At 35.3% G+C, this 26579-nt stretch overlaps 1 protein-coding gene across 1 annotated transcript in view; it reads right to left on the bottom strand.

Annotated features, from left to right (window-relative positions):
- PCLO (piccolo presynaptic cytomatrix protein) overlaps positions 1-26579 on the bottom strand; it is a gene marked incomplete at both ends in the record, with an annotated part of 351318 nt that overhangs the window by 44647 nt on the left and 280092 nt on the right. Inside the window, 6 exons of the mRNA XM_082071252.1 lie at positions 2859-3000; positions 14128-14310; positions 15538-15732; positions 16950-17130; positions 19455-19526; positions 25584-25677. Coding sequence (XP_081927378.1) covers positions 2859-3000; positions 14128-14310; positions 15538-15732; positions 16950-17130; positions 19455-19526; positions 25584-25677 — 867 coding nt within the window. The remainder of the gene's footprint in view (positions 1-2858; positions 3001-14127; positions 14311-15537; positions 15733-16949; positions 17131-19454; positions 19527-25583; positions 25678-26579) is intronic.

The raw sequence follows: 26579 nt of genomic DNA, 5'->3' as shown, positions 1-26579 counted from the left end.
TATCCTGTTACGGTGAACAATGAAATATATAATAAGGAGTCACAAAATTGATATTGTGTCTACAATACTATTACTTCAAAGGTAAGGCATGTTTGTGGTCAATATCTTATTTAATGATTGCTTTACATTAGAGTCTAGGTTTAGTATTAAACAAACCCAGTTCAGTTCCAAGACTTATATTAAAGTAAGGTGACTGGAATGTTGTGATAAAGAACATAAGGCATTATCTTCAGATGCATGTGATTCCTCTGGGATTAAACGGTCAGCGCTGTTCTTTGCTATCAACAAAACAGCTTCATGTTTCACAATAGCAACAGAAGCTGCCCAAGTTCACAATGAACTAAAAGCTTAGTATAAAATGTCAGTTTTTAAAGTGTTTTTATGTCTAATTTTAGCTGAAACTTATTTTTTTTTTTCTGTGTTAGATTCCTTAGATATTGTTCAATTGCATTTCACCTTTGCATTCAAAATTAATATCATTTTACAGACATCATACTGCTATAGTTGGTCACGTAATACAAAGGCATAGAGAATCTGGTCGTTATCACAGTTGATATCATGAGTAACTTTCAGGGGTATCACAACCAGATAATAAGAGTCTTCTAAAAATATATCTCCCAAATAGAAAGACTTGTGAACAAGTCTTGTGAACAAGATTTATTCATCAGTGTATAACTGTACAGAAGGATTAATTTCCCTTGATAGTTATATTTAATATTGGCAAGTATTCTCATTATTTACCTCATCAAAAAAACTCCCATGGTGTCACTATTTAATTTTCTTTTGCTGCATGACTAAATGTTCCTATGGTTAAAACATTTGGACTAGAGTTTAAAACTTAGCTTATCCAACACTTTTTCTATTGATAAATAAGAAACTTCACCTGAGCAGAGAACTTAGAAGCAAAAATGCTTTTAAATGCCAAGACACCTAAAACTATTTAGCTCACTTAATGCTTCACATGCAAATTGTGAGCTATGGTCTTATGGATATGATGAATTAAGAGTGCAAGATCAGAGTCCCTGAAGTCATTATCAAGCCAGTGTGAATGCAAATGTTGATTAGAATTTCAGTCATATATATACTCTGATACATAAGAATCTTTATAAAGAATTCAAAATGGAAACAGTTATCTACTTTAAAACATTCTCCCCAGGGATGAACCCAAAGGTTTCTGATGACAAACAGTAATTTTGTCATTCATTTTCATTAAATTGCCATGTAAAGCCCTGGAGATTAACATGAAAAATAAAGCATTTTTTTGTCTGTGTAGATGTCCTGTTTCACTTTTAAAGTCTCTGTCTAATAACAGCATATAAACAATTTCCTTTAAAAATGCCATAATAAAAAATACATATATTGTAGCCCTTAACAGAAAATAAGAGTGCTGGATGTATTTTATTTAATTAAGTACAATTCATGGGAACAATTTACTAAAAGAGAAAAGATGAAGCCATGGAGATTTTTTCCTGCTTTTCAGTAGAAGTGAGGCTGGTTTAATATGCTGCTGAATCTGTCAGCCAAATACCAAGTAACTGTACATAGTGTCCCATTCCTGGACAATACACAGTAAGTGATACTATTTGGATTCAAATTTAGCATATGCGAACTAAAAACTTCTATTGATAGCTCCATGTTGTGTTTCTGTGCATAAAGGTTTTATGCATCTTTGCTTTTCTCATTAGGAAGAACAGCAAAATAATTTTAAGATTATCAAATCCAATTAAGGATTACCTTTTTGCAACTGGGAAGCACAACCTGTTTTAACCCAGAAAAAACATGATGGAAAAGTTCAATGATGTTTAAAAAATTGGCACCCCACAACCTGTGCTTACATTGCCCTCCTGGATTCTGGAAATGAGACTGAAATATGAGGTATGTGTCTATTTTCCTTTTAGCCACTATTAAGCTGTAGACTTTATTTTAGAAATGAAGAATACTTAGAAGTGTTACAGTTCTAGAGAATGATTTTTTTCTTCACTCAAGCTTTTTTAAGAAAATTATATCATACTCTTGTGACTAATTCAAGACTGCAGGGGAAAAGCAAAAACTTGTGTCCCAGAGAAAAAACATGGAACAACTATTGCAGACACTGAATGAGCAATGACCACCAACTAATATTTTGAGAAGAATCAATCTATAAAAAATTCAGGTCAGAAACATTAAGTTGATCAGAAACAATTAAGGTGATCAGAAGCAATTGCATTTTCCTATAAAGGAATATAAATTAAATTGCTAAATGAAGATAAATACTGCCAAAGTTGAGGTAAAAAAAAAAAAAAATCCTGGCAAAACTTTTCTCTGTGGAGTAGTTAACCAGGAAAAATAACTGAAAATTAAATCTCTTCATAGGATCATTGCACCGATAGTATGTTGATAATTCCTATAGGGATACCATCTCAAAAATATTTTTTTCCAACAAAGAACTATTAGGAAATCCTACAAAACTCTTAAAAACTTGGGGAAAGCTGGTTTATATCCAGAATCTGAATTTCAGTTGAATTAGTAAAATCTATTTCTAGAAGGAGGTCAATCTGAAAACTTCTAAAGCCTATGAAGGTTGTACTTTTAAAACCTAACCCAAGCCCACCTTACACACTTGCATCAAAAGCTGAGACTGGCATATTTCTTGTGTGACAGAAATAAATTCATGAGGTTGAGGCACAGGTTTGGTTGGTTGTTAATAATGCAGTGTTCAACAAAGAATAAAAATACAAGCTCTGAAAAATTCTTCACCTTCATCTGTTGGCCTACTGCACAACAAGTCTGCAGAGCAAACTACATAAAAAGATAACTGGAAAATGAAAGGACTATACATAGTGTACAGAGGTTATAGTATATTAAAGGAAAAGCCTTACATTCTTGGGATGGGAAATAGATTATTCTCTCCGGTGGCACTGCTGCTGCCTTCGCTGTCCATGCTGTATCCACTGCCAAAGCTACTGGCTGATGAGCCAGTGGAGACAGAACTTTCTGCAGGTCGGTGATTAGTAGACCTTGCTGTACAGGGCAGGAACAGTGGGTTACCAAAAAACTCATAAGACATCAGTACCATCCATATTAAGAAAAAACATAATTTATCAAAATCACATGCTGAAAACACTTTCAGTTTTTTACTTTACATTACAGTATTGAGTTATCATCTTTTGAAGATGATGTTTATTTCCACGTAGAATAAGGTGTTCTAAACCAAATAGTATACCACCATTATTTTTTCTCCAGTCATGTTAATAGTTCAAATCAACAGCCTGAAGGAAAAAAAGAATGTGTTAGATTGGTTAACACTGCTTTTCTGATTAAAGATAAAGAAAACCAATTATTCATCTGAAACATTTCATGTGGTAGTCTCTTAAAAAGGAAAGACTCGGTGTGCCTTTCTCATATTCCTCATGAAACATTCTTTGCATTTGGTGATTTTGAGACGGAGAAGAAGCTGCAAGGAAATATAGGTACACTATATATAGTCACAGAGACTGTATGAAGACTTCCACCCCTCTTCAGACATAACACAGCTACTGCATTATATTTCTCAACTGCTCCTACCCATCTGGATCTCTCTTACCACATGTCTAGAATGCTAATGCACATATTTTGCCAGGAGCTGTGCTAAACTTAAGAACATTTGGTGTAGAAAATGTACACCAGCATGTTATTTTTACTTCAGATGCTTTGTGTTTTGGATATTGTACTACATAAGCAAATCTTCTGGTATTGAGCCTTTGGCAAGTTGAGAAATATAAACAAAAAAAGGACACACTGACATTACACATAATTAATACAGGAACAGTAGAGTAGTATAGCTATTATCATATTGAAAAACAAAATCATCTGGGGATGTTAATACATTTTTTGTTGTTGTTTTTAAATGTCCTCAACTACATCTACTATTGTCACATTTCATCTGTTCCAACTGACTGAACGTATACACTGAAGACAAAAAATATGTTTTGTAAAGTTATTTTTTCTGTGAAGACTTAATGAAATTTTATGGTATTTTAGTGAAATGTGAAACTCTAATGCAAGCAGTTAAAAGAGATTTTTCTTTAAACAATAAATTAGCCAAATATCTAAATGGAAATTACTTCAAATAAGAGCCAGAGCCCCAATGGTGTCTTGCCTTAAACTGGCAACCAATATTATTTAGGTTTGACCGAATGAATAGTATTTTTGGTGAAGACTGCTGCATGCTGCCTGACATGGGACTGAGAAGCTGTGAGTGACTCCTCAAAGATAATGCAGAAGCAGATTAATAATTGAAACTAAAAGAGAGAAATGAAGCAATTCACATATTTTTAATCCTTGGGCCAAACTGTTAGTGAAAACAGGACTCTTACTGTGACAAGTGATTATTTGCTACTAAACCGAGCTGTCACATAACTTTATTTTAAAACCGTAATAGCCTCCTCTGTTTCACTATTGCCTATAGCCACAGAAGGAAACTGTCAATCTAAGTTATTTTCAGACAAAAATATTCTTTAGCTCTATTTCATTATTTTATGCACTGATCATAGGCTATCTTCTTGGATATTAATACAAATTGATAAACTCTAAAATCACAGTATTATTAACAGGCACTTTCACTATCTTATCTGGAGAGAAAGCCACCAGGTTTTTCCAGCAGAGATGGCCAGAGCACAGCAGTGTGTCCTGCTCAGGCAGTTGTGGGCAATGGGTGCTCCATCACTTACAGTTTGCGGTACGGTAAGTGAATTCCTATGACTACAGGGACATGTCATGAAACTGCTGTTGGGAAATGTTGGGCAAAAGCGAGATTTCAGAGAGGTCAAGTTCTCCTTTACAGTGCATTACTGCCAGCTGCCCTATATTCAACAGCCTGAATGAGGGCTGTCTCAAACTAATCCATAACTTCAGTTCTCAGTGTTTGTGTGACATGTATGAGTTCTGATGTTTGTTGTTTGGGATTCTGAGGTTTCTTTAGGTTGGGTTGGGGTGTTTTTGCCATGGCATAACAAATGACTCATAGATGAGGACAACGGGGAAAGACACACATCTGCAAAACCCATGGAAACCAAGACAATCTTGTGCCAGCACAAAAAAGTGTCTTTAGTCCTTCCCTTAGGCATGAATTTGCTTAGTGTAGCATACATCTCCACTACAGCATATGTGGCTGAAAGAGCAGTTCATATCTGAGCTAATATTTTTATTGACTTTGCTGTAAAAGCTAATGCCTGAAGTAATTTCTTATCTCTTTACTGGTGGATTTCTAAAACCAGTAAGAACTTAGAATTTAGTTCAAACCAGAAAAATTGAATTGAATTGAACCAAGCCTTTATAAATGATTCAGAAGTTTTGCTGTATCTATTTATAATCAAAACATAGTTGTTTTCTTTCAAACATCTGTATCCTGATGATCCATTCAGTATGCTGTATTTTTAGCTTATCCACTGTTTTCACTAATTTATGTCTTTTTCTCTATTGATTTTCTTCCCCATAAGATCTCCTGGTGAATGGCTATAATGGATCCAAATTTAGATTCATTACTAGATTTTGAAAATTCTGAAGTTCAATGTTATTATTTTGCTTTCTTTTTTTTTCCCTGTGCGCTCTCTGAAAGTAACAAACTACATCATCAGTTTGCAACAGGAGATGAAATTCACAAATAGATTTACAGCTAGTTTTGTGACAAATTAAGAATCTGGATACAGAGAACTGCTCCATAACTCATGAGGCACTCACGTTTTCTATATAACTATATTTTTACAGATAAATGTAGAACTCTAAGCTGCTTCTGCTGTTTACATAGGAAACTTCCAAGTTTTGAAGATGTGTTGAAGCCTGCTGTGAGATATTTTATCTGAGAGCCAGAATAACCATGGTTAGATTTGTACTTTTAATTCAAAAGTTAGAATTTTTTCCCTGCTCTCATGTGCAAGAGATTAGTGTGTACATTCATTTGCAGTTTTGCCCTTTCTCTTTGAACAAAGGCAAATGTTGTCTTAGGAACTTTTACAAGGAAGGCTAAGTTCACTGTGGTATTCTTCTAGTCTTACTAGTCTATGTAAGGTCTGTGAGGCCCTCTAAGTGTCACAGCAATTGCCACATTTCTTGGTGAGTTGTGTTCCTATCCACATAAAGGACAAGTAACTAAAGTGAGATTAGGACAGGTTCACTTCTGAGTTACAGAGTTCTGCTTGCAGCTGCCTATGCTAGAAAATGCCTAAGTTCTCAGGTTTTAACATCACAGTTCTGGTGGGAGGTGCCTTGGTCTGGAAACAATTAAATAGTTTTGCATGGATCCACTCAGTTTTTGAGGTCCACAGACTGAATATTTTCTTCTGTTATCACAGAGGTGGCTGGTACAATGAGGGGTAGTTTTACTTTGTGTAAATGTACAACATGTATTTGAATAGGAGCCTGGGCAAAGACAAGTGACATCATTTAAATATCAAGTATCCAGAGTATGGAAGAGCTATGTTTCTTTCCTTTCTTGCCCATTGTTTTTTCAAATTCTTTTGTGATTCTCAGGAAAAAAAAACAACAACAACAACAACAACAACAAAAAAAAAAAAAACAACAAAAAAAAACACAAACAAACAAACAAAAAAAAAAACCCAAAAAACCCCACAACAAAACAACAAAGTTTTAGAAACTCATAGAAAGCTTAGGAAACTTTTAGAAACTCTCAGGAAAAAAACCTTCTCATATGCAAGGTTTTGCTTGCCAATTACATATGATGCTGAAATAATTTCAGTTTTAGAAGAAAACAAAAAAAAGAGCCTTCAGGCTTCAGCAAATGGAAGAGACTAAGTTAAACTGAAGATCAATACCCAGCATCATCATTTGGCCTCTTACTGGGAGACAGGAGATATCATTTCCTCCCTCCAGCCCCTCTCCATGAACCATTTCTAGAGTTTATCAGGTGTTCAGTACTTTTCAACGATAGTAACTTCAATGATGTCTGGGCTGTCCAACCATTGGACTATGAAGAATAGAAATAGGAAAGGAAAGTGTAAAACTCTAATATGAGCTGCTTACTCTGAAATAGTGCACAGAATTTCCTATTATACAAAACTATTGTTGTAGCTAAATCACATTTTATAACCCAGGAAAACATGTAAGTCATGTCTTATTATAAAGAAGATATTATATTAAAATCAATAAGAAAGGAGCGAATGGAAGTCATATATTTCACTTAATCTTTCAGAGAAGTTTTTCTTTACAACAGAGAAGATGCATTTTAAAGGCTGACATAGGGGAGATCAATAAGTCACAACAGACATATACACATGAACTGTCAAATCAGCCAGTGGCAAAATGGGAACAATCCAGCACCAGCACTGTCAATCTCTCCAGACATTCTCCTACAGTGAAATACTTTAAAAAAAAAAAAAAAAAGAAAAAGGAAAAAATCTTAAATTTGAAAAATAGGATTGTGTTATTCTGTGCTTCCTGGGGATAAAAGAACATGCTCAAATAAAGCTTTCTCCCAGGGATTAAATTGTGGATGTTATCCTTTTCAGGTATCTGTCTAGAAGCAGAAATACAACTGTCAAAACACATTGGGGAAGACAGTTCTATCTGTAAAACAAACAGGAGGAGGGAAAATGCTTTTGAGTATGCATTCAGGATGAAATTTTGTGACTTTGCCTGTAATTACTTGAAAAAAAAAAAAAAATTGTTCTTTAAAACCCTGGGTAACAAAAAGGCTGGGAGCATCATGCTGAGTCTTCTCAAAGAGATGCAATCCCATGGGAGCAGTTGAAATCACCAATCTGCTTTGGATACTTATCTGCTGACCCACAGATGGGGCGTGTCACACAGCATCTTCTGGCTGAAGTTTGTCTATTCTTCACTCTCAGTCGCCTTGTCTTTCAAATATCCAACCTCGACCTGCCCCCGAGGTGCCTGTTTACCTGTTTTTCTGAAGAGTTTGCTAGTGCTAGAAGCAATTGCTGCTCAGGCTTGCTCTGTAAGGTTCATCAGTGTAAAACCCTTTTGTTGTGACTGCTAGTTGTATCTTTTGTGAAATGGCAACAGAACGGGGATACACAAATAACTAGTGATCAAAGGCATACACCTCAAGTGAGTTCTGATGGTGGCTTTTCCTCACTCTTCCTCATATGGAACAGTACTTTAAACCATGGTCTCACGTATTTCAGCCACGTTTGTATATTAGACGTGACTTTGACTGCGCACTGAGTAATGGTATTTTGTGAAATTTCAACACCACTCTTCATAGAGCAATTTACCGTTCAAAGTGAGTAATGGCAAACTCTATTTGTCTTAAACTGTAGTGATGGCATTTCTCACCCAGCAAAGCAATTCTGATGAAATAACTTTCTTCCATGTACACTGTAGTGTTAGGCTAGCGTCTACTAGAGTTTTGAAATAAGAGTTATCAAATGAAGAATCTGAGCACTCTCCTGAAATTACATGTCAGCTTAAAATGGTGGAAGAATAAACAGCAGGAATAGCCAAAGCAAAATGTGCCAGCTATTAGACTGAAACAAGACTCAAAAGACAGCCTCACATTATTGCTTTCTGCAGAGAATGGGGACAAACTGCTCATGTTTTGATAATGATTCTTGGAAATGGGTTATTTGTAGCAATATGAAGGCCCATTTAACTCGGAAATTAAGAGACTAGTGAAGTTAGGCATAAAAGACCTTTGGGTGGTAAATTATTTTTGTGAAGGAAACAACGTAAATTATTGCAGGAAATTAAAACATGGCATTGCCTATTAAAAGTGTGAAAATGGGTATAGACCTAAAGGGACACCAAATAAGCAGGTATTTAAATTCACAGTTGTATGCAATTGAAAAGATTTACGGAACCTAGGAATCAATTTCCTTTCACTCTACATTGTTGCTAACATCAGTAAATAGAACTTACTGATAAGGAAAATTCCTGTTGGTTTTAATTTCTTACAGCTAAGTGTCTAGAAATTACACAATTCTGGCGCAGCCCTGCATCATGGATTATACAGTGCCAGCAATATCTTAATAGACACATCACACCACATTTCTGTGTAGTTTTAACCTGTTATGCTGACACTTAAGTGAACTTTTGTCAAAGATATTGGACAAAGGTAGCTAAAACCAGACATGCTGCCTTTTGAACTGAAGTGTTTTAAACTGAAGGTCTTCAACAGGTGTAAATTGACAGGCTCATTTGGGTACAATTGTGAAAATGCTGATGCACAGTCTGTCTACTCTAGATATTCTAGCTAACAGTATAAACTGTGATAGTAGACCTTCCTCTGACCAGTAAAATCACTTGACACACAACTATTTGGAAAGTAGCTTCTTCTTAGGATATCACAGAAAAGCTTTTGTATCTGATAGAAAAATCTATAATGTAAAAAAATGAAATGTTCTCTATGAGATGTGAGAAATAAATAGGTTCTGTGTACAGGCATTAGATTTGGAGTTTTTCAGAAAATGTTATGATTTTAAATTCCCAGGGATTTGAGGTTGAAAGAAACAAGTCTATTGTTGAGTAAAAAAAAAAAAATAAAAAAAAAATAGGGAAAATAGATAGAAATATCTGTGGAAATATATTGTTTGTATTACCTTAAATGGTAATTTAACAGTAATGTTTGAAACTTTAACTGAAACACATGGTATTTTCTCTAGATCTTTAACATTTGGTAACTATTTAAGGTCAAGAGTATAGCAGTGCTTTTCCAATTGCAGGTTGTTTGATTGTTTCTCTCATTGTGTTTTTTAATGTGTGCCAAATAAAACAGGAGGTTCTATGGCATCCATTATCACATGATGTTCAAGCAACACCATATTGGCTTGTACCTTCTCTCTCATGAGTTTCTGTTTGAAAGGATAGAAAAGTGCATAGGACTAAAATGATATTCAGGCTTTAAATCACCTACTTAGCTATTTAAATATTAATTTACTGTTCTCCAAAGATCCTAGGAAGAATCAAAATGATTTTTTTGCAATTCTCTTCATTGGTCATAAAACATTTTGTTGTTGTTGTTGGCTATTCGATATTCTGATGTAATAAAGGAATTGTTTTTCCAGTGTACAATCATCGCACCTTTGGGGGCAAAACTAGCATCTCTTCCTCTGCAAATAAGGACAAGCTCACTGAATTTTACTCATTAACAGGTATGTTAAACACTCATGTAAAGACCAGAGCTCCCTATAAAACTGTGTACTTTAAAAAATGACCAGTTACATAGATAAATGTGGACTACATGGTGACCACTAGCATTACCTTTTTTTTTTTTTTTTTTAACACCTTATTTCGCACTTTCTATTCTAGTGAGGAAGAGCTGGTTCACCTTTCTACTTCACACAGACATTGAAGGAAAATTTTTCTGTTCCTTGTCATTCTTATTCACGTTATTGGAAGTTATTAAAACTAAACTATGTAGCTTATTCTTTTAAAACTATAAACTGTCTTTGAAAAGGCCTTTTATATGAAATCAGTAAATAACTGCATTGCAGATACACTTACTGTTTTATATGCATATATCCAGAACTGGTAATCAGTTTGAACACCTTTAAGTGTTCAAATATCTGAAGAACTCTAACATCATTTGCTATATTTAAAACATAGGTGATCTACCAAATAAATTCTGTATACTGGAAAGATTCTTCCGTGGGATAAATTACTGACTTAAAAGGAGGTGGACTGATTTACATTATCTCTAAAACTGACCTATCTGGTGGATACACTCTAATGCACAGATTTATGTTGAAAGGAATGTGCTTAATTTTATATGAATGTGTAATTGGCAATGATTAAGATTTTTCACAAAAAATAAATCAAATTAACTCAAACCCAGGCACTGCTTTCTCCCTCTTCCTTGGATCCCTCACAACTTCAGCCTGCAAAGGTTTGGCTCTGAAATTTTATTTTTCCTCTCTGAGGGGTGTGATGGGGATGTGTACTAGGCAACTGGTTTCTTAGCAGATCACATTCTTATGTCTCACAGGCAACAAGGAAATTATACTTCAGGGTTTATTTTTAATTAAATGCTGTAGCTGAATATTGTTTTTTACAAAGGGGCTGAACAAAGACCAAAGTTTTCTGTCGTAGTTTCACCTTACTTTTAAAATACATTTTTTACAGTTTGAAATGATCAAAGAAATAGTTTTGTCTAATAAACTTAAAGTCGTGGAAGTCCTTTACATTTACAAAAAAATATTTAGTATACCACAGGCGCTGGTTTTGTTTATTACTTCCTTTTTACTTCTCATCAGACATACTGTCAAAAGAACTGTGAAAATACATCCAATAGAAAAGCTCCTAGGAGTCAGAAGAATAGAAAGATTTCTCTGGAACATTCTAAGAATGACTGAAGGTTCTTGTTTTGTTTTGTTTTTTTTTTCAAGTGCCAAGAAAATTAAAAAAGCTATTGAGGGATTAAGGTAAAGGAGGGAACTCCTTCTGAACATTCTCTTAGGTAGAGAAGGACTGACTCACAGAACAGATTTTTTCCCATCACCCTTGTGGAAGTCTTGCTAGATTACAACCACCTGGTATGCTTGGGCTGAAGAAACCTGAACAGTTATTTTAAAAGGTGCTGTTAGCTGACAAACTCACATAGAAATAACTGTGGTTACTACTACTACTACTACTACTACTACTACTACTGTGGATTATCTGTAATGGCTTCTTTAATAAAAGGCTTTGAGATTTAGTGACAAAAAATTACTAACTTGCAAAGATGACTGTTCCAGTCCATAAAACCAGTTCATAATTGGTTCTTTTCCATGTGTCAATAAAGCAGGCTGTAATGGGAGTGGGTAACACAAGGATGCAGCATACCTGTAGGAATGGACTTGCAAACTGATGATGCCATTATATTAATTGTTCACAATAGTTTTAACTTTTAGAATTTTTGAACTACAGGGCATCCTCTCTTTCCTTCAACTGCTCTTCCTCCTGTAAAGAACTCTATAAATTGAAAGCTGACTTAAGTATTTTTGGTGGGTTTTTTTTCCTATTCAAGTTCATAGTCTCTCCTCATTTTACTTCCATACTCCACAAAGCTGCAATCTTGGTTTTTCCTCCTGCTGAAATGCATGAGTTCTATTAACCTTAAAATGGTAATTTTTGGCCCACCTCATATGAATAAATTACAACAGACTAGTTTTGGTACAACAAGAAGAAGCCAAAACTTCCCACAGATCTGAAAACAGACGTGTAAACTTTGTGTAGGTGATTATGCATTGTGTATAATTTTCAGAAGTAAAAAGACAAAAGTACTATGTCTCCTTACAGTAACCCTAACCTCATTGATATATTAATGATAATAATGTGGGCTCTTATTCCCACAACTCTCTATGATGCTTCTAATACTGCTGAGCCAAAGGCATATTGATACATAGCCGTTTTGTAATTTTAAAAGTAAAGAAGTTAGCATAATAGCTCAGTGGCAAGCGTACTCAAAGCCAACAGCCTAGCTATTTCCTCATCATAAAAGTATATATGAACCTTGATTCAACCTCATATCACAAACAAAAGTTTTAGCATTGCCTGTGTAGGCCATAAGGCACCACAGGACCACAAATACTTATGATAAATCTCTACAGACATGACACCTCAAAACATCGTAAGAGTTGAATAGACTAGACTAGACTAGACTAGAATATATGTCAGTTGGAAGTGACCTACAGTGATCATCTAATCCAACTGCCTGACCAATCTAGGGCTGACCAAAAGTCAAAGCATGTTATTAAGGGCATTGTCCAAATGCCTGTTAAACACTGACAGGCTTGGGACAACAACCACATCTCAAGAAACTCTGTTTCAGTGTTTGACCACCCTCTTGGTAAAGAAATGTTTTCTAATGCCCAGTCTAAACCTCCCATGGCCCAGCTTTGAACCATTCCCAATATCCTATCACAGGACACCAGGGAGAACCAGAACCACCTCCCTTCCCACTTCCCCTCCTCAGGAAGGTGTAGAGAGCCATGAAGTCACCCCTCAGTCTCCTTTTCTGTAAACTAGACAAACTCAAAGTACTTAGCCACTTCTCATAGGACATTCTTTCCAGAATTAGACTTCCGTCGTATACATCCCAGGAATTGGGTGGGCGTTTCAGTCATGATACCTGAACTAGTACCATGATATAATCTGGCCTCTGTCTGAACTGAGTGTCTGAAGTTGAGCTGTAGAGTAAGACAACATATATGTGGGTGGATGCACACGTGTAGATATACTTATAGCTCTCATAAGAAACACCTTTTTATTTCTAAATGCAATGTTTAAAATTATTTGTTAAATTTGACCTTGTTAATTAGCTGCTTTAACATCACAGTAATTCTCTTATTGACTTCTTGCTTTTGGATCTATTGCTTGAAATATAATTCCCTCTTTTTCTTCTACAACCTTAGACTGCATTGTCCATGAGTGCATTTGTGTTGACAGGAAAAACGTCAATGAATCATGAGAGCCTGGGAAGGGATTACAGCACAAGAGAAGATCTGTGAGTCCAGTCTGTCAGTTTATTGGGATAATCTCTCCAATTCCATGGAAATAAGCAAAAGATCAGTGCCAATTTGAACCAATCAAGAATCTGGCTCTTTATTTGTGATGAGGGGATAAATTGATGATGGTATTTAGGTTTGATGCACAGGTTCCTATAGATAGAAAACATTTTTTAAGTGACTGATGAGAAAGTTATCAAGAGATTTAACTATACATAGATCAAAACTTTCCTTTCCACTGGCGGTTTAAAAAATTATCTATGCTAATGACTTTTGACATAACAGCTGTGTTGGGAGAGGAAAAAGAAATTGTTAATGTCCCAATTAGAATTCCAGGAAAAAAAAAAAAAGTGCAATTAGGTTTTTGTCTCAGTAGAAGAAATGTTCAATTATGCTTAAGCAGACCAACTTGTATGCATACTTTTTATTAGACAACAACAAGACCAAAGCTGTACCATTTTTCAACAGATGTCTAAGTCCTCCAGTGGAATGGAAGTGCACGTGTTTATTGTTTTGTAATGTTTCTTAGCACAATTTTCATCGTGGATTTATGCGCTGATATGGAAAGATCAAGCAGATTTCTTGATTCATGTTAACATTTGCAGCAATTAATGGAGGGGCAAAATAAATAAATATTGCAATGAATTAGTTTACATGGCAAGAAGGATTTGGGATGTGGTTGGCTTCTTAACTATGTCTTTCTGCTCACCTCCTTCAGGCTTGACTGGTCCATCAGACATCACTTTCCTGAGGGCTAGTTGACTTTGGTCTTTGTTGTCATTGGCTGGTGGAGGCAGATTGTCAGACTGAGTTCTTTGAATAGGGAGGACTCCTGCTATGCTGTGTCTGTGCTGCTTCCTGGCATGATTAGACTGACCGCTTTTATGTGCTGCTGTGGCAGTGTGGGTGAAATGGAAACCCAGAGTATGTATCCTCAGATGGAACCAGCTTAAATGTTATTCATGCAAACAGAAGTGGTTTTTTTTCTGTATTTAAGTAGTGTTTTCAAACACCAAAGAGACACCACATGCACAGCATTAAAGAGTATTAAAACTGGCTGTTTCTTTATTAATGATGGTGAAGACAAGGGAAAAAATTTTCCCGAGTTTTTGCATTATACCATGGTAAGTTTATGGCATATCAACAAATCCTGAAGACAAACACAATGATTCCACAGTCAGAGAGTTTTAATTTGCCATCAACTAAACCCTCAGCTAGCAATCAGATACTACTCTAAAGTATACTCTGGAGAGCAAAGTTTTAATAAATTAATCTATTTGAAGTTGTCAGATGAAATCTATCTTGACTCTTAATCAATCCATGGCACAAAAACTACTAGAAAAATTTAACTGACTATGGCACCTGACTTAGCTCTCAATTCCCTTCGACTTTGTGAACTCATTAACGGTGTTGAAATCTGATGTTATTAATGGCTTTGTGTCTTTAATGACTTTGCATTTAATGTGTTTAATGTTTTTGTCTGTTGCTGTTCTGCTTAACACTAATGTGATTTTATCTGAGATATTAAGAAGGTTTCCTTGTATTTCCTTTCAAAAAAAAAAGATATTTACAGTAATCTTTCAAAAATAGAAATCTCAGACATATAGTTAAAAAACCTTTTTCTTCAATTATAAATCTTCTTTTGTGTATATAGTACTGTCCTTCCTGATCACTACTTATGGATATATTTTGTTGTTAATGTGCTCTAGCACTTGTGTGCAACTTGAAGAACTGGCAGCTGTATCTATGCGGGTTTTGATTATTTCATTGGTAGTTATTTAGTGACATCAAAATATCACCACACAAAGAAATTCTCTGTGAGTCATGCACAACCATGGAACATCATGGAGCATGAGTGAAGGGACTGATGGAGAAACAGCCAGTTTCACTGCAGTCTATATAAATTAAAATAAATAAATTAAAAAAAAAGACTTCTATATACAAGAGTATATTGTAATTATATGTATTCACACACAGGCACACAAAGAAAGACATTGAACAGAGTGAGCACAGTGTGCCAAGAACAGAAAAAAATAGCCAAAAAGGGAAGGACAGCAGGGAAAAAGGCAACAGATGAACATTAAGCTGCCATGCTGAGGAATTTATTTGCGTCTTTTACTTGGTTGAAGGCGAAGCTGTTGAACAGCTGCTTCAGCAGCGGCGATGGCTGCCCCAGCGTCTTCAAGGTGAGTTTGAGTGACGCTGGTTTTGCTTTGGCTGCGAGATGGACCGTGAGAGCGTAGATGTCCTTCAGAAGAAGATTTGGAGCTCCCTGGGCTGCTGTGGGATTTCTCAATGGTGGGCACCTGCATGTCTACCACGAAAATGAAGAAGCACAAGGGTTGCATTTATTAAAAACAAATAATTTCATTTTCTTTCTCTTGACTGGCCTTTCTAGATGCATTCCAAAACAAGTAATAAAGATTAAGCTGTGAAATGCCATTAATGTCTTGGGGTATATCGTGATTAAGAAACTTATGAAGCACCATTTTCTACTTCCCCACTGTTCCCTGGCTCAGGAAATAATTAATTTACTATTGGGTTTCTATCACCTGTGAATTATGTCGCCTGTGCAGGTTCACACTGGTGGAATAACAGGGTAGCCTAAAGATTAATTTTTTTCCACTTTGTACTTCTATAGTACGTAGAGACTGACTGGTGTTACCTACATTCTTGCTGAATACTTAGATAAAGTAAGCAGTTTTATTCTGAGGAATGGTCATGTCAAAACCATAGTCTAACTTAAAATATATTATACTATACTATACTAACCTCTGATTTAGATATAGACCGTATCTAGACACCAATCCCTAGCAAAACATTACACAGAGAAATAGAGAGGAGGTGGAGCGGAGTCTTATCACTCCAAGGCTCTCATCTGGGTGCTATTTGGGATGGCTTTTACCATTTGTGTTTCAAGTGAGCAAAGGGCCACTGACTAATTACTGTATGTATATATTAAAAAAAAAAAAAAAAAAAATGTAGAGACAAACTTCTTGGACCAGGAGACACTGAGATCAGTTCTGCTTTTCTAAACATTACTATAATTCTACTATATCAGCTCCACTGATTTCCGATACAATTTAGATATGCTACAGTCCATTATCATTGGCTGGAAATGCATATGCTTTATTATAGCATAATCTTCATTCTAAAAAATATTAATATGATTTTCCAGAAGATAAACCACCATAGAATATTTAAGGAACATGAAAAATAGATAGCTAAATATGTATTGAATTTGGCCAAGGCTATCAAAAAATGAAAAGGGCACAGAACCTATAGCAGATGTGCAACCTACATAGAACTTGTAAGCTGCTGTTTTTAGGACACAACTACTCAGTAAGTTGGCTGGCACTGAATTAAGCTTTGTCTCCAATGAATTAATCATAGATGTAAATACATTTTTAATAAAAGTCTATACTAACTTGATAGCAGTAACTTTATTTTTCTATTAGAACTTACACATAGCAAAGGTTTTCCCATCATCTGGAAAAACATTTTAGGTCAGATGCACCAAGTCATTCCTACCCTTGGAGGGGTCCGGGAAGATTCCATGACTTCTGCTTTTGATGACAGATGGTTTTGGAGATTGCTGGCTACTTTGTCCAGAATGAGATTTGCCGTGATCAATGTTTTCACTCTGTTCTTTCAGAGGGTACCACCGAGGAGTGTTGTCAAGCTGAGAGACACTGGATAACTCGATCAATACCTACAAATAAGTCAAAGTACAACATATACCCTGTATCTCATCTATTAATGGTTGGGTACGGTAGAAGAGTCTACAGTTGTGTTACCAAAAGTTGCAATCCAATGTAAGAAGTTAAGGTTATAAGACTGTATGCTGACAGATTTGGGACTCTCTGCCTATGCTCTGACCTCGCCTGATACAAGCCAGCTCTGATCTCAAACCCACATTTGTTAGCATATTGATGTGACTGAACCAATATGTCTTCTCAACAGCACCTCAGTAATGACTAGGAGCTTAGACAGAGCTCCATACCAAGATGGCTAGACAGTTTAAGGAGTAGCTTCTGACCACCAGCTTGATAGCTAGACTAGAAAGACATCTAGTCATTCTACCTCTGTATAGATATATTCTAATCGAAGAATCAGGCAGTGTTATTTTCTCTCTTTTGTCAGTGTTAGTAAAAGGGCAAATAATTCAATATTTGTTTTTAATAAAGTCTTCAATAACATAAGACTGGTGCTTGTTAATTCTTAAAAAAATCCACATATGTAGAATTTGTAACAAAAGGAAAATAATAAAGATACCTTCACACTTCAGTAAAATAATAGAATTCAATAGGCCAATTAGGCCTTGAAACTTCACTGGAAAAAAAAAAAAAAGGTAGATGCAGTGGCATTGTGGAAATGAAATGACCAACTTTTTTATCCCCACCTCCATAAAATCTCCTCTAGGCCACCTGCATTGCTAGAAGGAGTTCTGTGATTTTTTATTTTTTTTTATTTTTTTTAAAAAGTAAAAAAAAAAAAACATGAAAAAATATCAGCATTTAGACCAATAGAAACCATTCCCTTGATGGTCTTGAAACTGAGAGGGCCAAGAGTTGTAAAGTACTAAAGAGTCATCATAGAGTCTTGAATGAAGGAAAGGACAAAAGTAGCCTTGCTTTTGACAAGGTGAGAGTGTTAAAACTAATGTCAGGTGGGGAAGTTTTAAAGCTGCTAGACAAATAAAGTGTGCAATTACCTCAGGGAACAATGTCTTTGTCAGTTTATTACCAGACCCTGAATAAAAGAAAGCCTCTTCAAGTTTAGGGATGGAGAAGCCTCTTCACAACTGATTGTTTCTAGAATGTGAAAAGACTTTTTTCTTTCTTTTTTTCTTTCAGCTTCATAGGTTGTATATGTTTCGGCTTGGTATTTCTGGTTAGGTCTATACTTAATATGAATAGAATAACTATTTAGCATGTTCCGTGATGTGGTTTTTGGTCATAGCTTTGGGAATGGTTGAAGATTGCTTCCAAGAAGCTGAACAGGCTGGGGGCTCTGCTGTGTAGGAGAAGAGGGTTCACCTTCCATGAGGTGAACTATAAGGTGCCACTTGCCATCTGGGGCATAAAAGTGGTGCTGGCCCTATTCAAACAAGTCCTTAGAGCACAATTTGGACATCCCATGTCTGGTGTTATGGCACAGGATTCCTCTGAACATCCTGGTCCTGAAATACACTAGATGGACTTTTCCATTCCTTTTTTCCAATAAAATCTGAATGATTTAATAAATGACATAGTTATAGAGGTTGAAAATATTTAAAGGCAAAAGTTTAAATATTCCTGTAGAGGGATCCATTTTCTAAATGTTATAAATAACAATGTAAATATTCAGTAAAGCCCTGCATTTGGACAAACATGCTGAACTCAACAAGAATACTGACACAGTATGCACAAAATAAGTAATCATGTAGCTGCTTCCTATATATTTATTTTTGTAATTGTTTAAATAGTGCCACTGATTGCTCAGTTTTGTAGTTACACAAAGGGAAACTGGAGCTGAACTGAGGGTTTTTTTTTTGCAAAATACAAATGCAGAATGAGCAGAGATACTCTTAGGTACTCTGTATATGAGCGATCGATTTTCCTGGGCTTCTGTTTCTAACTATTATATAACATTCTTTTGTAATAACATTTTTAATTACTTTTGACATCATAGTTATTGCTGGTAATTCTGTATGACACAAGCATATGTTTATTTGCTTTAAAAGAGAGACCATACTTCTTCCTCCTATGATTACTCATCTTATTTATTATTAATTACAAGATTTTTCCTTCAGTCATACTTTGGTAATGATATTACTATTTTGTAGCATTAAAAATGAGACCTTGATCAGCAAGACCAAATTTGCAAATGAAATAAATCATGTCCATTTGCTATGAAGTGACCAGTAAAACTGTGATGTAAAAAAAGTTTTGTTTAACAAAGTACCATACCGTGGAAGCAGTCTCCAAGTACCACTGTGCAGTTAATCAGCTTTCTAACTAGTCATTGTTAGAGAGGAGGAAATAAGATACTCACTTCACCAAGGAAGTCATTTGAGGAGAATCTATCATAATCCCAGACAGTCACTTCCAGCGTTTTCTTTTTCAGCTGCAATTTAAGTCAAAGGATAATTAACCCCATTGCCATCATAAACGTCAGATCAAGACTTTATGGTGGCTTCTATTCATTATCTCACCCTTATACCCTTTTTCATAGTGACAGCTAGGCAGCTTTTGTCGTCCCATCGGAAAAATAATTTGGGGCTATTATTTGTTATCAAGAAAAATGGGCTTGTGCTTGGCCCTCTTTTAGGAATTTCCACAAGTTGTGTTTGAGAGAATGTGTGTCCATTAGAAAAGCTAAACTGATTTTTAAGGCCCCATTTTTGTATTTCTGAAGTTTTTCTCATTGTGAGATCTGAGTTGTTTGATCCCAGACATTTGCCTAAGGTGCATTTGAATGTGAATATCAAATGCATTATCTAAACCACCCTATTTACACAATCTCATCTGTGAAGACCAGGCTTTAATACCCCCAGAATTCAGTGTAGTCAATGGGACCCCTGCAAGTGATCCAGACATGTAGGACAAGCTGTACTGTTAGATATTAATGACAGACATCAGAGCCCATTATCTGTTGACCTTGTTAAGCATGGTAGCTGTGTCAAGCACTCTTCTTCCAGGCTGCAGTGAACCTTTTCATATGACAAGATAGCACAAGACAGAGAAGCTATTGACCAAAGCAGCTGATGTCATTGAAAAAAATGACCTGAATGTTATTCCAGGGCTGTTTGGGAGCAGAATAGGAGAGGATTGACTACTGGTAGCATGTGCTTGGCCAAAAGGCCAGCAAATGGCTGGAGAGGCAGTAATAAAATCTTGTGGCTTGAAAGAGAGAAGAACAAAATCCTGGGGGCATGGAGTATCTGCAAAGTCAGGTTGAGAAATTGTAAGTGAAGAGTTTGTTGGATGCTTCCAAGCATCACTAAGGAAAACAGGACTCTTTTCACATACTTGAATAAAAGAGGCCAGAACCAGAAATTTTATGAGATAATTGAGGTCACCATCCTAAGAGAAGCAATGTGTCACTCACTGCTGTGATTATTAATTGGCTGCTTGGGACAAAAGGACAACAAAGAATCAAGTCATTGCTCAAAATTATAAGCTATACCATTTACTGTTCATATTATACATACTTTCAAGAAAAACCACTGTTTGCTATTTACTTCCATTGCGCCTTGTTTTAATACAATAGTTTCACAGCTCTTAATAACTTTTAATTGCCTTTAAATAGTAATTTCATCTCATTATCATGCATCCAGAATATCTTCTGCTCTCAGCTAACTTCAGAAGAATGAGCAACCATGAAAAGTCAGTGTCTTTGAAAAACAAGTTTTAATCAGCATGTCCGGGAAAACCCACACAAAGGGGAATTGCACTATTTTTAGCACCAACGATGTACTCTTCAAGCAGGTAACAACATGACTTGAAACCTAAACTTAAAAAAAAAAAAACTTGAGAGCAATTCTTTAATCTTTCTCTGTTTTATTCCTGCATAATTAGGCAAAATTCTTCTTAAAATTATCCTGCAAAACTTAAAGAAAAGGTTGGACAAAAAGATTCTCTTTTAACATCCCTTACCGAATACTTGTAAAACTGATTTCCTTGACTGAATAAAATTAATTTTCATTGCTGTTCCAAGACAGTATAGAAACTGCAATGCGAGAAATAACCTGAAAAAATGAGTTGAGCAGCCACTGGTCCATGCTACTTTTAGATTCCTGGATGATATAATTTCCTACTAAATGCTATACTATCTATATGTATTTTTACTCTTTAACAAAGAGGAATAGCATAAATACTTTTCAAAATGTATAGTCTCAATTGTTGCTGTTTTGGGTGGACATGTCTTCTTTTTTCAAGTGATGACTGTGCAAGGACAGAAAGAGGAAACTATTTATCCAGGAAAGGAAACCAAAACCAAAACCAAAGCAAAACAAACACAACAACAAAACCCCAAAGCAAAACAAAACAAAAGGAGATTTTCAAGTAACTGAATCCCTAAGTCCCTATTTTGTTAGCTTCTTTGCATTAGTATGATAACAAAAATGTGTTAAAAACTTGCAGTATTCTACATTTCTTTGTGATATCTTTTTTAAGCTTCTTAGTTTAATAAAGATTTTATAAAATATTTTATAAAATATTATGACAATGAAAAACCATCAAAAGAGCTGTATTAGGCAGAGTGCATGAAATTAGTTTCCAAGAGGACGAAAAATTGCTTTTCTGAAGATATATTTATGAACCACTATTGAAGGCAAAGAACACTCGGTGGCTAGTGATTTTAAAAAACATCCATCACACCATCCCAGCAAAGTGGGGTTCTGCCTTACATCATCCAGTTTTAGGTCATTAACTCAGAAGTTCAGATCCCCATCAGGAATTTAACTGATAGCAATACTGAAATGGGTTGCAGAAACCCACTGTCCATCTAACTGTGGTTTTGCAACTGAGCGATGTACCAACAGGAAAGATGAGAAAGTGTCCTAAAAGAAGGAAAGGAGTTTACACGTTGTGCACCTCAACTGAGTTTCAAGCATATCATGAAAACAGTGTTACTAAGCTGCAACTAATTTCAGGTTGTGCCTTGTGGCAAAATTTAAAATAAAATAAAGAAAGAAATAGATAACAAGAAAAAAACCACACACACATACACAACAAACAAACAAAACAACAAAAAAACCCACAACAAACCAACCAAAAAAACCACCTAAAAGATTATTACTGCATGTGAACTACATTTAGCTTTAGGCTGCTGTGGACAATCATCATTTAAAAACAATGAAACAATACACAGAAAGTGCTAATGCATCTCTTACAGAAGAGAAAAACAGCACCACATGCACAGAAGTGTGTGTTTCTCGTTTAAAATCTCTGTCGGTCACTGGATTTTTTATGGATAATGTGCACCTATGTAACTAAACATGTACTACTTGAAATAGATAATACATATTCCTTGAAACTCTCATACAAGGATTTGTAAGAGGAAATAAATAATTTTAAGGCAGTTTTTTCTATGCTTCAAGTAAATTCCTAAAATTACTTCAAAATAAAACATAAGATTTCAGTCTCAGGATATTTGATGAATAGAAATGAAGGTGCTGTATTATCTCATGCTTTACACTTATTTGTCTTTACATTTATATTTAACATTGTATCGTACTTTTCTCTATATTAGTGCACTTCAACACACAGAACAACAAAGACTTTTGCTTGGTCACTTTGAAATTTACTTTCTCTTGTCCAAGATATTAAGTAAGACTCAGGTATCAACACCCTACTGATTCATAAGCAGGCTTTCCTAATTTTGGAAATAAGACATAGACTCCTACATCAAGGATTTTGAAAACATTACTCTTTCTAAATATATTCATTTTAAGGACATGAGCTATGGCAAAAGCTATTTGCTTTAATGAATTACATCCATCATCTAAGTAGAGACTTTTATTTGCTTTCTGACAAGTAAGAAATTGAGGCAAAGAAAGCCACACCTTATATTGTTGTCATACATTATACCAGTGGCCTGACCTGCAACAGAACTTACATTTTTTACAATTTTCTCCTCAGATCAGTATAATGCTTCATTTCATGCTCTGAGAAAGTACTTGAGTTAGCAATTTTTATACCGTATTTGTAATGTGTGTACTTGGCCCTCCTTGTAAATTATCTCCATTTTATTACTTAACAAAAACCTTAAATTACTAAATATTTACAGTTTATTTTTCTCCAACTGTCAAAGTAAAATTTGTTACATGATGTAACCAATCATTCTGACCTTGAAAAAGTCTTCTTCATTTCAGAGAGTGATCTGTTTCCCATAATTATTTTCACTTTAATTTCAGCTAGGTTACAAAAGGGAAAAGGAAAATGAAAAATTGTACAACCAGCTAAAGTCTAGACAGTGACATTAAAAGGACTATATTAGGAAATATTTAATAATATTTATTTGCTGTCAGCAAGCATCCCATGATTTGATGGAGGGAAAGGAAATGCTTCCTTGAAGAAGCAAGACTTAAAATGATTCATAAGTTTACCGTAGGGTACAACTGCTAACTCTGTATAACTTTGTGTATGATGCAGTTTTCCTTGTTTTGTGATCAGAACATTTATTCTCAGTCTATAGAAAACTATTGTTTTGTACTTCTCTTTATATTCCTAACTATTTTGAAATATCCATTCTGAGGGTTATGAGAGCAAAAGATATACTATTGCATGATGATAGTTCTTCAAACTGTAGTGGGATCTTATCAACAGCATGGAATTATTTGGTGATTTAAGAATGTGCTTTACTGTATAGTCTCTAAGCCAGGGCACTGAATTTTATAGGAGAAGTATCACTCACACTGGTATCTTAGCACTAGATACAAACCATGGAAAGGTATGTAAGGAAATACTATTCCCTGCACACACTTTTGTGTGACAAGAGGACAAAATATACAACATATGTGGTGCTCGGATAAAGCTTACTTACCTGTAATCATAAGCACTACACAATAATCTCAGAGGAAGGGAAAAGGAGGAGATTTACAAATAGAAAGCAAAAGTTCAAAGAATTCGACATGAGACCTAAAGGCAAATTTCATCAAATAATGGTCAAAATGACATCAAAGGTATTAGGAGATGTTCTGCCATAAAAATGTATGTCCAATAAATCCTAGACTTAGATCATTATCCAATTTAAAATCATCAAACATCCCTTGAATGTCCAACACCCAAGTGCTCTTAATTACAGCTCTGCGAAATGTCACAGCAGAACATGAAATAAAATTAAGTAAACTGAAGAGCCTTTCTTAAACGGAAAGCTCAGTTTGGAAATATTGCTAAGACTTAGCAAACAGTTTTAAAAAGCATATAAGACCTAGGTTTTATACTGCAGCCAGGCAAACACCCCAGGTTTTTGATTCTGATGCTTTCATTGTCGACTAGCTAACTTTTATGCAACTCTACGCAAGACAACCTACAAAACCTAGCAAACTACAACCACTACATACAACAGGGCACCTCTGAAGAAAATGTAAGCTACCATCTGTTAAGCTCAGATGTGTAGATTGCGTGAGTAACCATATGCGTCCCTCTGAGGGAAGGGGTTTGCTCCATGCAAAAATTAGTATCTTAAACTATGTTTCTCTCAATGAACAAGAAGAATGAATAATGAAATTGTAAGTTAGGAAGATAATATTGAAGTCTTGGTGTTGTGTTGGAGAAGTATATTAAAAGCATTGGGAAATCTGTTCCCTAAAGAGTCCAGTTATTCTGGGCTTTTTCAAAAAGTACTGAAAGATTAAGTGGCCTTGAAAAATGAAGTTGAAAGTATCAAGAACAAAACACTAAGAAAGGCAAAAAAAATTAGGGCTGCGTACAGATCCATTATTCTAGAAAATATGCTTCATAATTTAAACAAATGGACTGATCATCACTTTGCTCTTTAAGCCTTTTTAAAATGATAAAAAGTCCCTTTGAAAGAGGAGAAAGAGGACTAAATTGCTTCATACTGCCTCAGTTAACCCTGTCGGTCAGACAGCATTAGGAAGCCAAGAAACAGAGAAGACTTCTACAGACTCTTTTCCCAGATGTGAGTTAAATCTCTCTATAACAATGAAATGAAATATCTTCTAATTTTTTTTCAAGTGATTCAAATTTCAAGCTCATTGCTGTAAATTGCTGTTAAATCTAAAAATTTATCCCTGTATTTTATAAATATTTTTAATAAGAAAATGGTAGGACCTGAGTTTTGTGTGAGCTTGCATGGCTTTTGGAATGAAGAGTGACAGTGATTTCTTCATCTACTTCAGAAACTTATTTCTTAATTCACTCCCTCATTAATTTATTCCTTCATTCCATGATAATTTTTAAATTGCCGCATGTATACTTACAGCATGATTATGAGTTTAATCTCCACAAATTACCATTTTTATGAGTAGAAGAGACAAGAAAAGAGTATTGATATAGTAAGCTCTATCAGAGGAACGGAAATAGTTCCAAACTTCCCCTAAATATGGCAAGACTTTACAATGGTTCAGAGCACTGTTCCCTTCATGGAAAGCACTGCAAACCATACAAATAATAAAGCAGTAAATTGCACTGAACAGTACTACCAGTCACGCACCTGCTCCGTGGAGATATTTTTATAGATGACTGTCTGATTCCACTCAGGATTCAAGCTTTTCTGTACATACTTAGTTCTCCGCTTGTACTCAGCACTGAATTTGAACAAAGGAGGAAACATTACATTAGAAATAATTTGTTTCTTTCAGTTCTAGTGCAAAAAAAAACCCACACACAAACAACAACAACAAAAACACAACACAAAACCCCCAAACAAACAAAAATCAGAAAAATAAAAATAAAAGAACCACATCTCCCATTTCTGAAACATCTCAGGGTTAGAAGAGGACAATGACCACCTTTGGGTTTTTTTTCTTTAGTATGCTTTCCTGACATGGCTTTTTGAAGCATCTTCTCCTGACTCTTCAGCAGGCTAGCTCTGCCTACAACCATTTCAACATAAGACATCAGTCAGCACATGCAGATATGCTTTGTTCTCTTGTAAGTGTTAGGCTCTGATTATAAATTGAAGTGATAATGCATCGATTTATTTTCCAACACCATCCTCCTATTAGCACTTTGAAGTAGCATGAATCCATTATACTTATAGGTTGCAGTCTCTAATTACGGGAGTCCCATCTCACAAGAATGTTTAATGAATGCCATGGGATAACTAATATCCTGTTAATGATAGAAACACTGATTTCTTATTGATCCTGCTCCCTGGCTATGCCTCTCACTGTACTGGAAACAAACACAAAAGTGCATCAAGCTCATGATTGTTTTTATCAATAGCCAAGAATAAAATTTTGGCTGCATAATGTTTTTTAAAGAGAATTGGTAATGCTTTCTATTGCACTTTAAATTTCCTGAGTATGAAAAAAACACTACACTAACCTTTAACAGAGTATGGATTCATCTACCTCTGTGAGCTTTGATACCAGATTTGCTTCCATTCCAATTCTAATTTAATATAAGAGCTGGGTAAGAGAACATGAGAAGCTTTTAATACTTCAAAAACCCAACAAGGTATAAGGTTAAGAACCTCTTTTTGCCC

This window comes from Streptopelia decaocto (genome assembly GCF_964273445.1).
Source record: "Streptopelia decaocto genome assembly, chromosome: 1".
Taxonomy (NCBI): domain Eukaryota; kingdom Metazoa; phylum Chordata; class Aves; order Columbiformes; family Columbidae; genus Streptopelia; species Streptopelia decaocto.
The sequence above is the reverse complement of the archived record's forward strand: the minus strand, read 5'-3'. Positions and strand labels throughout refer to the sequence as shown.